The 12,989-nt window shown below is 47.9% G+C and overlaps 1 protein-coding gene across 1 annotated transcript in view; it reads right to left on the reverse strand.

Annotated features, from left to right (window-relative positions):
- Positions 1-12,989, reverse strand: part of LOC308662726 (uncharacterized protein) — a gene marked incomplete at its 5' end in the record, with an annotated part of 80,424 nt that overhangs the window by 479 nt on the left and 66,956 nt on the right. The window contains one exon of the mRNA XM_081318869.1: positions 3,116-3,220. Within this exon, the coding sequence (XP_081174995.1) occupies positions 3,116-3,220 (105 nt within the window). The remainder of the gene's footprint in view (positions 1-3,115; positions 3,221-12,989) is intronic.

The following is a 12,989-nucleotide window of genomic DNA, read 5'->3' on the forward strand; positions in this document are numbered from 1 at the left end:
TTATATAATCTTCATGAGCAAATTATTGGTTTGCATAAGTAAAATACATGTTTTAAAATCTCTAATCACCTTGACCAGAGGGAAATAAAATCATGTGAAGCTTTTCTTCAGGAAAAAAAAATACTGCATTGTGTTAAGCCATGACATTTAATCATGATTTTAGATAAACTATCATTTATTTGGTTAAGATGACACACGGTGATGGGCAATTTCCAAACTCCTTTTATGTGACCCTCTTTGGATTATTGTCTTTATTTTCTATTGGTTAAAAAACAGCATGCATGAAAACTATAGTTTGGATGCTCTGAAATATGCATAGCAATTTAAGTACCCTCAAGTTCCTTCCCTCTTAAAAATTATGAAAAAAAATTCACATATGCCCACGTTAGTTTCTTCATTTGCATCACTGTTCCATCCACTGTGACCTTCACACTCCACTACCAGATGTAGTGTAGACTCTGGATACTAAAAAAATTGTCACTTTCCCACATTCAGCCATAAAGTCTACTTTACTAACCATAATGGCTTAATTTGTATCGTGTGAAGGAAAAAAAATTAGCAAGCAACCAAAACACATAATACGAAATAGATCAGATTGTTCCCCCATCAAAGTGGTATCTATTTTATCTACTCGCATAGAACATGCTTTCAAAATATTAGATGGGCAGAAGCTGAGGCAAGTGACAGGAGCTCACCCCAACACACAGTTCTAGGACTTGAACCACAGGAGCAGAAATCATTTCCAACGTCATTAAGCCACTGAACCACTGGAACTCATGGGTTGGACTGAGGGAGAGTGACTGATCCAAAGTCACTCAGTCCTTTTCATGCCTAAAGTGGGACTAGAAATATAGTCTTTGGTTTCTAGCCTGATGCCTTAACCACTAGACCAAAGGATTTATAATAACAAAGAGAAGACTGTGACATCTACTGTTTCATTTAGCTAGTTGAGGCAATGGATGGTGAAAAAGGTTTTATTTGCTTTGTATATGGTTTTTTCCAGACGTGAATGCTCACCACTGGAATTTTTAGAACTAAAAAACAATGATTAAAATGGTGATTATTGTAGAGAAATAAATGCTGTTTATTGCTACAATGAAAACCAGTTGTTGACTTAAAACATTTCACAGAAAAAATGTATGTTCACGCACATATAAGTATTAAAAATTGAAGCTGTAGCAAATTATGCTCTGAGAACAATTTAATGCTGTTTAATTAGATCTAGTGATATGAGAATCATCACTGCAATTTTTTTTTGCATCACTTCCTAACATGGGGAAAAAAAAAACAAGGATCTTGCACTAAGTTGACCTCCATTCTCCATCTCTCTTTCAAAGCTGATTTATGTTTGATGATCTTGACAATAGTTGAAACACATAAATCACCAATTACACAACAAGTGAGTGTGTGTTTAACTCAATGTGATTAAAATCTTTATGAAAAATTATTGTTATTGATCTCAGTTGCAGTGTTCCAGATTAATTAGCTAACTTTACTAACATAAGAATGCATCCCAATACTAGGAAAATGATTAATGTAGACATTAATAATCTTCCTTTGTTTTGAAACAATGTCAACCATAAAACTGCTGGAATGGGAAGAGAAAAACCAAGAGGGGGTGACACTCACAAGGTCTATTCTGATTATTTGTGTCCTTTTGTATGTTAGCACCACGGGAGCTGTATTTTTCTGAGATGCTCACTAGCTACGTGATAAAAAAGTACAACACATTATCTGTTGTTTTTAATAAATAACATGTACTTCACACCAAAACAAGACAACATAACTCTGGGAAAGGTAGACGGTATTAAAAAAAAGGGCCACATGCTTGGGGGGAAGAAGGGAAGCAGAGCAAAAGCAGTGGGTGGGTTGATGACGCAAAGTATGCACCCGCACATATATGGGTGACCCTAGGATTCCATTTGTTTGGAGCATTGTTGTGGTTTTAAAGAAGGAAAGCACTAAGCCTATTTCAGAGCTTACACTTCAAAGTGGCAGAAAACTTTGCTGCTGATATATGTATGGAATTGAAATGTGGTGTAGCTAGAGGGGGTTCTGGTGAGAGGAAAAATGAGGTTTGAGAGTTACATTAAGTTATATTAAAGCTTAAGGCTGTGGGTAGCTCATCTTTATTTTAAAATGTAATAATTGTTTGTGATATACTTATATTGTTTGATGATTAACTGATAATGTATTTAGGTACTGGAGCAGTAAAAATGGAAAACAGACTTAGAGTCATACCGGATGTATGGTAACTTTTAAAACCTTTCACTTATAAACTAGGATTGACATGTACCTTCACAGACTTACCTGACAGCTTTCCATAGGGCATGATATAGTTTTAAGATCTGTTTTCCCTGTCTACCTTATGTCTATCCCTTTATCCAAATTGAGGAAAACTACTTTAAAGCTATATAATTAAAAAAGACTAGAATATTTTGCTGCAGTTTGTATCCATAATACAAAATTCCCCAGCCCAACTCAATACATAAATGGAACAAATGCACAATTTAATATTCCCATAGGAAATATTCAGATATTTAAATATTTTAGCTGTCCAATAACTGGATTTGTCTGGCCAGATTGCAATACTGCTTAATAGTGAAATCATTAAAATGATATAAACATTATTATTTTTGAATACATTACTCAGAAAATACTATTAATCTTGCTCTCTCTTGCCCCATTCTCACCAAAATTTGTGGTTTAGACTAAAACAAAGCTCTTTTTAATGTAGGAATGCACACTGCAACTTGCGTAAGAACAGAAACTTTCTGAGTGTCATCTTAATAGATCCTTCAGGGATACTATTGCAATTAGGCCAACATTATTTAATCTAGAAGCTACTAAGAGTCTTGTTTGAAGTCACTGAACAGAAAAAAAATATTATTTCTGGAAACACAACTTTCCCAAGCTCCAGCAAATGCAATAGCTTTATCCTACTAGTTTTAGTTTTGAAACATGGGTACTGCTATATTTATCTTACAGGGTTGAAATTTTGTTCCAGGGAGTTGTTTTATGTTGAACATCAAAAGCAACTTAGGGGAAAGAGGATAAGGAAATGTTGGGAAACTTGCCAGTCTCTACCCTTCTCTTGAGTTTTGTAAATATTTACTCTGAGTTTGAAGAGTTCCTTCCTTTCCTTGTCGGTCTCCTCAGCTCTGGCTTTGAGCCATGCTTCATTTTGGACTTTATGTTTTTCTAGCATCACTTGTAGCTCCTGAGTTAAAGGAAAAAAAAATATTTATTAGAAAATTAAGAATATGTACCACCATTTACTAACTACATAAATATACCAACAAATTCACATTGGTTCCTAAGCTTTATTAGCATTTATAACAAGTGAAGGCTATCTAAAGAAATGCAGCTGTAAATAGCGCTAATCAAATGCTATTTGGTTGCACTTTCCCCTCCCTAACTGGCACTACTACTTTGTCTCAGGTTTTTTTTTCACTCTAGTCGAAGATAGGGTGCCCAAGATTTTAAAAAGGACCCAAGAAGGATCTATCCAAGCAACTGTGACCCAAAACTGTTAAAAACATCTTCTTATCCCCCTCATTTGCACCACTGATTATTGGAGTGTAGCGAAACAATAGCAGATACAGAAAAAGAATGTTTGAATGTCTAGTGAATTCTTTGACACATAAAGATCAATGTCGCTTGCCAGTGGCCATTCACCAGTCCAGACACCCAACTCTATTCCTTGCATGTGCTATAATGTGACCTTTTAAAGTTTGTACTTTCCTTTATTAATATGCATTTTGTAATTTTAATGTCATATGAAAAATAATTTTAAATATAACTTTTCTCTATCTTTTCAGTGTTTTCCATCGCAGTTCTTTTGGTTTTTGCTCTCTCTCAGCCTTTAAAATCTCCCTTCTCGTTCTCCCTCATAACCAGAGGTGCTTGAACGTAAAGAATTAGGAATTCAGTGATTCATAATGAGATAGAGGCAATGGGAAGATGTATCCATAGACTCAAATTTCCCTTTCCCTCCAGGGGAGCATATGACATTCAGTACCTCTTTCCTTACCACATCAGCTTTCAGTATACCTAGTAAAACCTCCATTGAGTAATCCTCATTCTTCCCTTTCCCCCTACAGGAATTGTTAAGTCGCGTGGTCGCACACAGAGACGGACACTCAATTGGGTATTAACTTCTTTATTGGGGTCAGGAACAAGGCTGGGGAAAAGGGGTTACCTGGCATCTCTTTATACCTGCCCAGGTGAATACCATCCAATGGATTCAAACCTGGGTTTCCCGCCAGTGCAGGTGACCAGTAGATTTAAACCCTGGCTTCCCGCCAGAGCTGATGATGCCTCGGCTGTCAGGCTTTTGTTCGCAAGCAGGCTTTCCCGCCAAAAGCGGTTATAGCCTGGAGCTGTCCAGCCCCCTGCTGTGCTGACATCCTGTGTATGCTTTTAGTTGCATACACTACACCCCTTCCCCCATAGTGAGGGGTTATCCCCTCTCTCCAACTATATACAACTTATTAACTATATACAATTTGTTACCTTCAATTAGTTTCTTTGACATTTCCACTTCCTCCCCCCCTTAGGAATGCACATAGTCCGAGAGATAGCTTGGAGCCTTGTGGGCCCTGCTTGACCGTCTTAGGACTGTCCCAACTGGTGGTGGTGTGCTGTCACCTGTTCCCCCTGGTTGCTGTGGAGGTGGTGGATTGTTGTGTGTGTGTGTGTGTGTGTGTGTTGTTCTAGGGGCTTGTGTAATGCTGGGGTTTAGTTGGCCGCTTTAATAGTATTGTTGAGCCCTTCCTTCGTTGGGGTTTGGAGTTTCCCTGTTTCTACTGCTGGTTTCCTGCCTGGCGTAGGGTTGCCCTTGTGACCCTATGGTAGCACTGCTGGGTGCTTGTGTTGATGCTTCCTCCTCCTCCTCCTCGGATCCCAGTGTGTCCTCAAAAACCCTTTCAGGAACCCTTTTCCTTAGCTGGTCTAGGTGCCTCTTCCACAGGAGTCCCCCCTCCATCCTTACCTTGTAGCACAGGGGCCCTGTTTGGGCTAGTATTTCCCCTGGCACCCATGGGTGGCCTGAGCTATAGTTTCTCGCCCAGATGGAATCCCCAGTGCTAAAAACTTTCCTGAAGTTTGGGGGTTCCGACGTCTGCTGCTACTCTGTCGGTGTGAAGCCTGTCCAGTGTCGTTATCAGACGTCTGCCCCATCTGAGTTCAGCTGGGCTTTTCCCAGTTGCAGAGCAGGGTGTTGAATGTTGGTGAAGAAGGAAGGTGGCCAGCTGTTGCTTCCATTCCCCCTGAACAATGCGCTTGAGGGCGTCCTTGGTTGTGCGCACGAATCTTTCCGCCAACCCATTACTGGTCGGATGGAAGGGGGCTGAGGTGGCATGTCTAATCCCCAAGGTCCCCAGGAACACCTGAAAATCCGATGAAGTAAATTGCGTTCCATTATCTGACACAATTACATCTGGAAGACCATGGGCCTTGGTGGAGCAGTGGGCTAATGCCTCCTTAAGTAACACCAGCTGCCTGCAATTAGTGCAGGTTCGCGTCCCACCAGGCTCAAGGTTGACTCAGCCATCCATCCTTCCGAGGTAGGTAAAATGAGGACCCAGATTGTTGGGGGCAATAAGCTGACTTTGTAATAATGCCGCTTGGGGGACCCCCGAAAGCCCTAATAAGCAGGCATATACATAGAATGAAGGCTATTGCTAAGCACATTGATTTGTGCTTTAAATTGTAAGCCGCCCTGAGTCTTCGGAGAAGGGCAGGATATAAATGGGATTAAAATAAAATAAAAAAAATAAATGGGTTGCAAACAGCCCCCTTAATGCCTGAATGGTTCCTGTTGAGGTCATATTGCCTATGGGGACCACCTCCAGCCATCTAGAATGGCTATCTACCACTACTAGGAATGTGTGTCCCTGGAAAGGCCCCGCATAGTCTATGTGCACCCTGGACCATGGGGTGTGTCTTTCCTCCCACTTGTGTACTGGTGCATGTGGTTGTTCGGGCCGTGACCTCTGGCATGTGTAGCACCCTGCAACTAACCCTTCTATTTCCTTGTCCAACCCCGGCCACCACAGGTAGCTCCTTGCCAGAGCCTTCATACTTACCACCCCTGGGTGCCCATCGTGCAGTGACTGAAGGACACTTTCCCTTAGCCCTTTGGGTATAACGACTCTGCTTCCCCACAACAGACACCCCTTGTGTGTTGATAGTTCATGCCTTCTGGAAAAGTATGCAATGAACTCTTGCCCTGGTGATTTGTCCTGCCACCCACTGCTCACCCACGATTGCACCCTGCTCAGGATTTTGTCCTTGGGGGTCTCTGTGGCCACGTCCTTAGCGTTGAGAGGGCATTCAGGCAGCTCCTGTATTGCCAGTATTTGGGCAGCAGGCGCGGGGTCTGGCTCAGTGTCCCTTAGGGGAAGTCTGCTGAGGCCATCTGCATGCCCCATCTCTTTGCCTGGCCTGTGTACCAACTTGCATGCATATGCCGACAGAAAAATGGACCAACGTAACATCCTGGGTGACAGAATTTGTGGTGTCTGTTTTTCAGTTGTGAACAATCCTAACGGTGGCTTATGGTCCGTGTATATTAAGTTTAAGTTTAAGTTTAAGTTTATTTGATTTCTATACCGCCCTTCTCCCGAGGGACTCAGGGCGGTTCACAGGGCATATATAAATAGCAGTACAAAAATTAAAAAGAAATTAAACCAATGCCCAATTAAAATACAACAACAATAAAATAGTATAAAAAAAACCATTAAAAAACCCATATTCCCCCATCAGGCCAGACCAGCTAGTTCAAATAAGTGGGTCTTCAGCCCGCGGCGGAAGGAGCGAAGGTCCGATGCCATCCGGAGCTCAACCGGCAGTTGGTTCCATAATGCCGGAGCACCCACAGAGAAGGCCCTCCCCCTGGGGGCCATAAGTCGACATTCCCTGACCGGAGGCACCCTGAGGAGGCCCTCTCTGTGGGCACGCACAGGGCGGAGGGGAGTTGACGCCGGCAGCAGGTGGTCCTCGAGGTATCCCGGACCCATGCCATGTAAGGACTTAAAGATCATAACCAAAACCTTGAACCTCACCCAGAAGACAACTGGTAACCAATGCAGCTCGCAGAGCAAAGGTGTAACATGGGAGTACCGGGAAACTCCCAAGACAACTCTCACGGCCGCATTCTGTACCAGTTGGAGCCTCCGAGTGGTCTTCAAGGGAAGCCCCATGTAGAGAGCATTGCAGTAGTCCAGGCGAGAGGTCACGAGTGCATGAGTGACCGTACACAGGGCATCCCGGTCCAGATAGGGCCGCAACTGGCGCACCAGGCGAACCTGGGCGAAAGCCCCCCTAGTCACGGCCACTATATGATCTTCCAAAGTAAGTCGTGAATCTAGGAGGACTCCCAAGTTGCGAGCCCTATCCACGGGGGGTAAGGACTCACCCCCCATAAGAAGAGATGGAATATTTTGAATGTCCTGGGATGCCAGAATGCACAGCCACTCAGTCTTGTCAGGGTTGAGTTGAAGTCTGTTCCTCCCCATCCAGGCCCGAACCGCCTCCAGGCAACGGGACATCACATCGAGGGCATCACTGGGGTGGTTTGGGGTCAAAATAAAAAGTTGGGTATCATCGGCATATTGATGATACCCAACTCCAAAACCACGAATGATCTCACCCAGCGGTTTCATGTAGATGTTAAACAGGAGAGGCGAGAGGACCGACCCCTGAGGAACTCCACAAGCGAGGGTCCTAGGGGTCGACCTCTGTCCTCCTGCCAACACCGACTGCGAGCGTCCCAGGAGATAGGAGGAGAACCACTGAAGAACTGTGCCTCCCACTCCCAATCCCCTGAGACGCCGCAGCAGGATACCATGGTCGATGGTATCGAAAGCTGCCGAGAGGTCTAATAGGACAAGGACAGAGGAATATCCTCTGTCCCGATCCCTCCAGAGATCCTTCACCAGAGCGACCAATGCCGTCTCCGTGCTGTACCCGGGCCTGAAACCCAATTGGTACGGGTCTAGGTAATCCGCTTCATCCAGAACCAGAGGGAGCTGATGCGCCACCACACTCTCAACAACCTTCGCAAGAAAGCGAAGGTTGGAGACTGGACGAAAGTTGTTTAACACAGCTGGGTCCAAGGCAGGCTTCTTGAGGAGAGGTCTCACCACCGCCTCCTTCAAGACGGTGGGGAAACTACCCTCACTCAAAGAAGCAGATATGACTGCCTGGAACCAGCCTCGTGTCCTCTCCCTAGCTGCATAAACCAGCCAAGAAGGGCAAGGGTCCAATAAACATGTGGTGGAGCTCAACCTCCCCATAATCCTGTCCACTTCCTCAGGGGTCACAGAATCAAACTCCTCCCAGATGACATTGACAAGACCGCCCGTGTCCTGATCGTCGGACTCTGCCCAGTTGGAGTCCAAACCGGTCCGAATCCGAGCGATTTTATCCGACAGATGTTGACCAAACTCCTCGGCACGACCCTGCAAGGGATCCTCCCTCACCTCCTGATTAAGGAGGGAGCGAGTCACCCTAAACAGGGCGGCCGGGCGATTATCTGCGGACGCGATGAGGGTAGAGAAGTAATTACACCTTGCCGCCCTCATCGCTGCGAGATAAGACCTAATATAGGTTCTTAGTCGCAACCGGTCGGATTCGGATCGGCTGGACCTCCAACAGCTCTCTAGGCCCCGTTTCCAACGCTTCATCTCCCGGAGCTCCGCGGAGAACCATGGAGCTCGTTGGGATCTGCACCGGATCAGGGGCCACAAGGGTACAACTCGGTCAAGTGCCTCAGTGGCTGCCCTTTCCCAGGCTTCCACTAAGGCATCCGCCAAGTTGTGAGCAACGGAGGCAGGTGGGGACCCCAGCGCCGCTTGGAATCTATCAGGATCCATTAAGCGTCTGAGGCGGTACAATCTAATTGGCTCCGTACCCCACGGCGGGGGGTGGCAAAACGGAAGATCAGCCACAGGAGATGATGATCGGTCCATGACAGGGGCATAATAAATGGAGAGCCCCCACCAAGATCATCAAACCACCGTCCAGATAAGAAAATCAGGTCAAGGGTGTGGCCTCCCTCATGAGTTGGTTCAGAAATTACTTGCGTCAGGTCCATGGCCGTCATGGAAGCCATGAACTCCCGAGCTAGCTCAGATGAGCCTCCCAGGGATGGTAGATTGAAGTCCCCCAAAACTATAAGTTTGGGGAACTCAATCACCAACCCCGAGAGGATATCGAGCAGCTCGGGCAGGGCTGCCGCTGCGCGACTAGGCGAAAAGTACACCAGCAGCAAGCCCAACTGCGCCCCCGAACCAAATCTCAAAAAGAGAGACTCACACCCGACTATCTGAGGAACGGTGGTCTCCCGTGGACATAAGGTCTCCCTGATAACTACCGCCACACCCCCACCCCTACCTTGAGCTCGTGGCCAGTGTAGCACCCGGAAACCTGGTGGGCAGAGGTCAACCAAAGGGACCCCACCCTCTGGGCCCAACCAAGTCTCCGTGATGCAAGCCAGGTCCGCGTGCTCACCCTCAACTAAATCCCTAACGAGGGGAGCTTCGTTGACCACGGACCTGGCGTTCAAGTACACCAGCCGGAGCTCAGGAGGGTGCACATCCTCGCTCCCGGAACCTCGGGGAAGAAACAGAGGGTCAGAGCGCCTCACCGCTTGCAAATAGCGGAGACGGCCCTCCCGGTAACGATACGGCCCTCTGTCTATCCACCTGCTGCCATTCCCCGTCGTGGGAATCGGTAGTCCCACGACCCGCTCCTGAGCCCCGGAGACAACCACACCCTGTTCTCCCCCCGCGCGGTCAGACCCAAACCTGGCCTGAGCCATGGTTGATTGGCCACCCCCCATAGCCAAACAACCCCACCCCCTCCCACCCCTCTTCCTAGCCCCATAAAAAATTTCGATAAAAAATTAATTATTAGGAAGTCCCTACCATACAGGTAATCATGGAACGTCTTTACTCCTGTGACCACTGCCAGTGCCTCCTTATCAATCTGTGCGTAATTCCTCTCTGCAGCTGACAATGTCCTGGAGTAGTATGCGATGCGGGCTTGAGTCCCATCCTCCTCTACATGGCTGAGGACTGCCCCAATCCCGTAAGGGGATGCATCACATGCAATACAGATTGGCTTGTTTTCCCTGAAGTGTGTGACTGCAGCATTGCCTGCTAACAGGTTTTTCAGTGCATTGAATGCGTTCGTGTGTGTGGTAGACCAGACCCAGGGTGATTGCTTGTCAATCAGCCTGTGTAAAGGCTCCGCTATAGTTGCTTTGTGTGGCAGGAAGGTGTGGTAAAAGTTAAGCAGGCCCAGGAAGGCCTGCAACTCTGATTTATTCTGTGGAATTGGGGCTTCTTTGATTGCCCTGACCTTTGATGCTGATGGGTGGATGCCTTGAGCATCAATCCTGAACCCTAGGAACTCTGTTTCAGTCACCCCAATCTTGCACTTGTCCCTCTTGAGTTTCAGTCCTGCAGCCCTAAACCTTTCTAACACAGCTTTCAGACGGTCTGCCAAAATGTCCTCGGAGCTACCTGCAATTAGGACGTCATCGAAGTATGGGCAAACCCCAGGTATCCCCTTGAGAGTCTTCTCCATAACCTCTTGAAAAATCCCAGGAGCTACGCTTACCCCGAACTGTAGCCGGTCTACCCAGAACGCCTCCTTGTGTGTGACTCGTTTGTGCTTTAGCAGCCTCCGGGTTGACCGGTAGTTGCTGATAAGCTTGGGCAAGATCCAGCTTGGCAAACACCGACCCACCTTGCAGGGACGCAAGGATGCTGCTAACGGCGGGGACCGGATAGGAATGTGTGCTCAGGGCTCGGTTGATTGTCCCCTTATAGTCGGCGCAAATACGGACCTCGCCATTTGCCTTGAGGGGCATCACGATGGGGGTCTCCCATTCCGCACCATCGACTGGAGTTAACACCCCCTGGTCTATCAGCTTGTCCAGTTCCCACTCTATTTTGTGCTTTAAAGCAAACGGGACTCTTCTAGCCTTCATTCTGATGGGCTGGACCTGGGGGTTTAATTTAAATGAAATTGGGGGGCCTGTGTACCTCCCTAACTGCTCATCAAACACATCTGCAAAATCTTTGCAGACAGATTCAAGTGAATGGCGGCTCCGTGTCTGGTGAATCCCAGTGATTCCAATGCCCAGTGCTTTGAACCACCCTAACCCCACGAGGCTAGTTCGTTGCCCTTCCATGACCAATACACTTAATTTGCCCGAGAACCCCCTGTACTGTACCATCAGTGACGCCTCCCCCCGAACGTTTATCGGCATATTTTGAAAGTCAGAGAGGGTCAGTCTGGATGACCTCAAGGGAACCCACTGGCCGCTCCGCTCGCAAATCTCGTTAAACATTCTGGCAGAGATGATCGACACGGCTGACCCCGAGTCCAGTTCCATCGTGCAGGGGATCCCTTGTAGTTTCATCCTTAATTTTATTTTTGGAGTGAGTGTCTGAGGGGCCCCTGTTGAACAAACAGCCGCCCGTCCCTCTGTGTGGCTGACCGTCTGTTGCTGCAACCTCTCCTCGGTACCTGTGGCAGACTGGAACTCCGCTTCCACTTCGTGCAGGTTGTCCCATTGTTTGCTCCTGCAGACCGACGCGATGTGTCCGGTCTTTCCACACGCCCGACACTTCGCCGTTTTGAGACGGCAGGTAGACCGGGGGTGTTGTCCTCCGCAACTCGCGCAGTGGGTAGATTGGGAGCCGTTTGTGCTGCAGCCGGAACCGGGGTTGTCCGCAGCCGCCGTGCTGGGTAGACCTGGGTTTGCAGCCACAATGCTGGGTAGACCAGGGCCGGTTCGCACTGTAACCGGAGGATTGGGTAGACCGGGGGTTGTTTGCCCCGCACCTGCACTCCTGGTACTTCAGGTCTGTCACGGCCGGTCTTGGCTCCCTCAAGTTGCCTCGGGTGGTGGTGAAGGGACGAGGGGTTCAGTTGATGGCGTCCACTTCGGATGCTGGCTCTTCTGCTCTGCTGCAGCCGCTCATCTGGTGGATGGCTCCGCTTTCCCTGATGTCGGACTCCTCGGCCACGTCCCAGGCTAGGAACTCCTCTTGAACGTCCCTCAGGGTTAGCTTCTGTTTTGCGAACATCTTCTGCCGTAGCTTCAGATCCCGCAACCCACAGACGATACGGTCCCGTAGCCTGATTTCTAGGTTCTCAAAATTGCAGAGATGGGCTACCTGCCTTAGAGCAGCCATGTATTGTTTAGCAGACTCACCCGGTCGTTGGTCCCGTTTTTTGAAACGATACCTCCACACGATCTCGGACGTTTCTGGTCTGAAGTGTTCGATCAGCTTCGCCAGCAGTTCGTTGTACCCGATGGCGTTGACGTCGGGTGAGCAGAGTCCGACCGCCAGCTGGTATGTTTCCGTCCCGCAGCTGCAGAGCAACGCCGCCGCTCTCTGCCGGTCATCCTTAACCCTGTTCGCCCTTAGGTAGCACTCGAGCTATCCTACGAAGGCTTCCCACTCTTCGGGATGATTACTCTTAAAAAGGGGATACTGACCGAGCTGTGCCATTCCGCTGTCTCGGGTCGTCCTGCGTCCTGATTCGGTGCTGCCGATGGGGTCTCGTCCGCGGCTAGCGATGTCCAGGGCAGGATCCCACCTTCGTCGCCAGTGTTAAGTCGCATGGTCGCACACAGAGACGGACACTCAACTGGGTATTAACTTCTTTATTGGGGTCAGGAACAAGGCTGGGGAAAAGGGGTTACCTGGCGTCTCTTTATACCTGCCCAGGTGAATACCATCCAATGGATTCAAACCTGGGCTTCCCGCCAGTGCAGGTGACCAATAGATTTAAACCCTGGCTTCCCGCCAGAGCTGATCATGCCTCAGCTGTCAGGCTTTTGTTCGCAAGCAGGCTTTCCCGCCAAAAGCGGTTATAGCCTGGAGCTGTCCAGCCCCCTGCTGTGCTGACATCCTGTGTATGCTTTTAGTCGCATACACTACAGGAATATAACCTTCTTTCTA

Source organism: Vipera berus (genome assembly GCF_964194415.1).
Source record: "Vipera berus genome assembly, chromosome: 2".
In the NCBI taxonomy this organism is placed as follows: Eukaryota; Metazoa; Chordata; class Lepidosauria; order Squamata; family Viperidae; genus Vipera; species Vipera berus.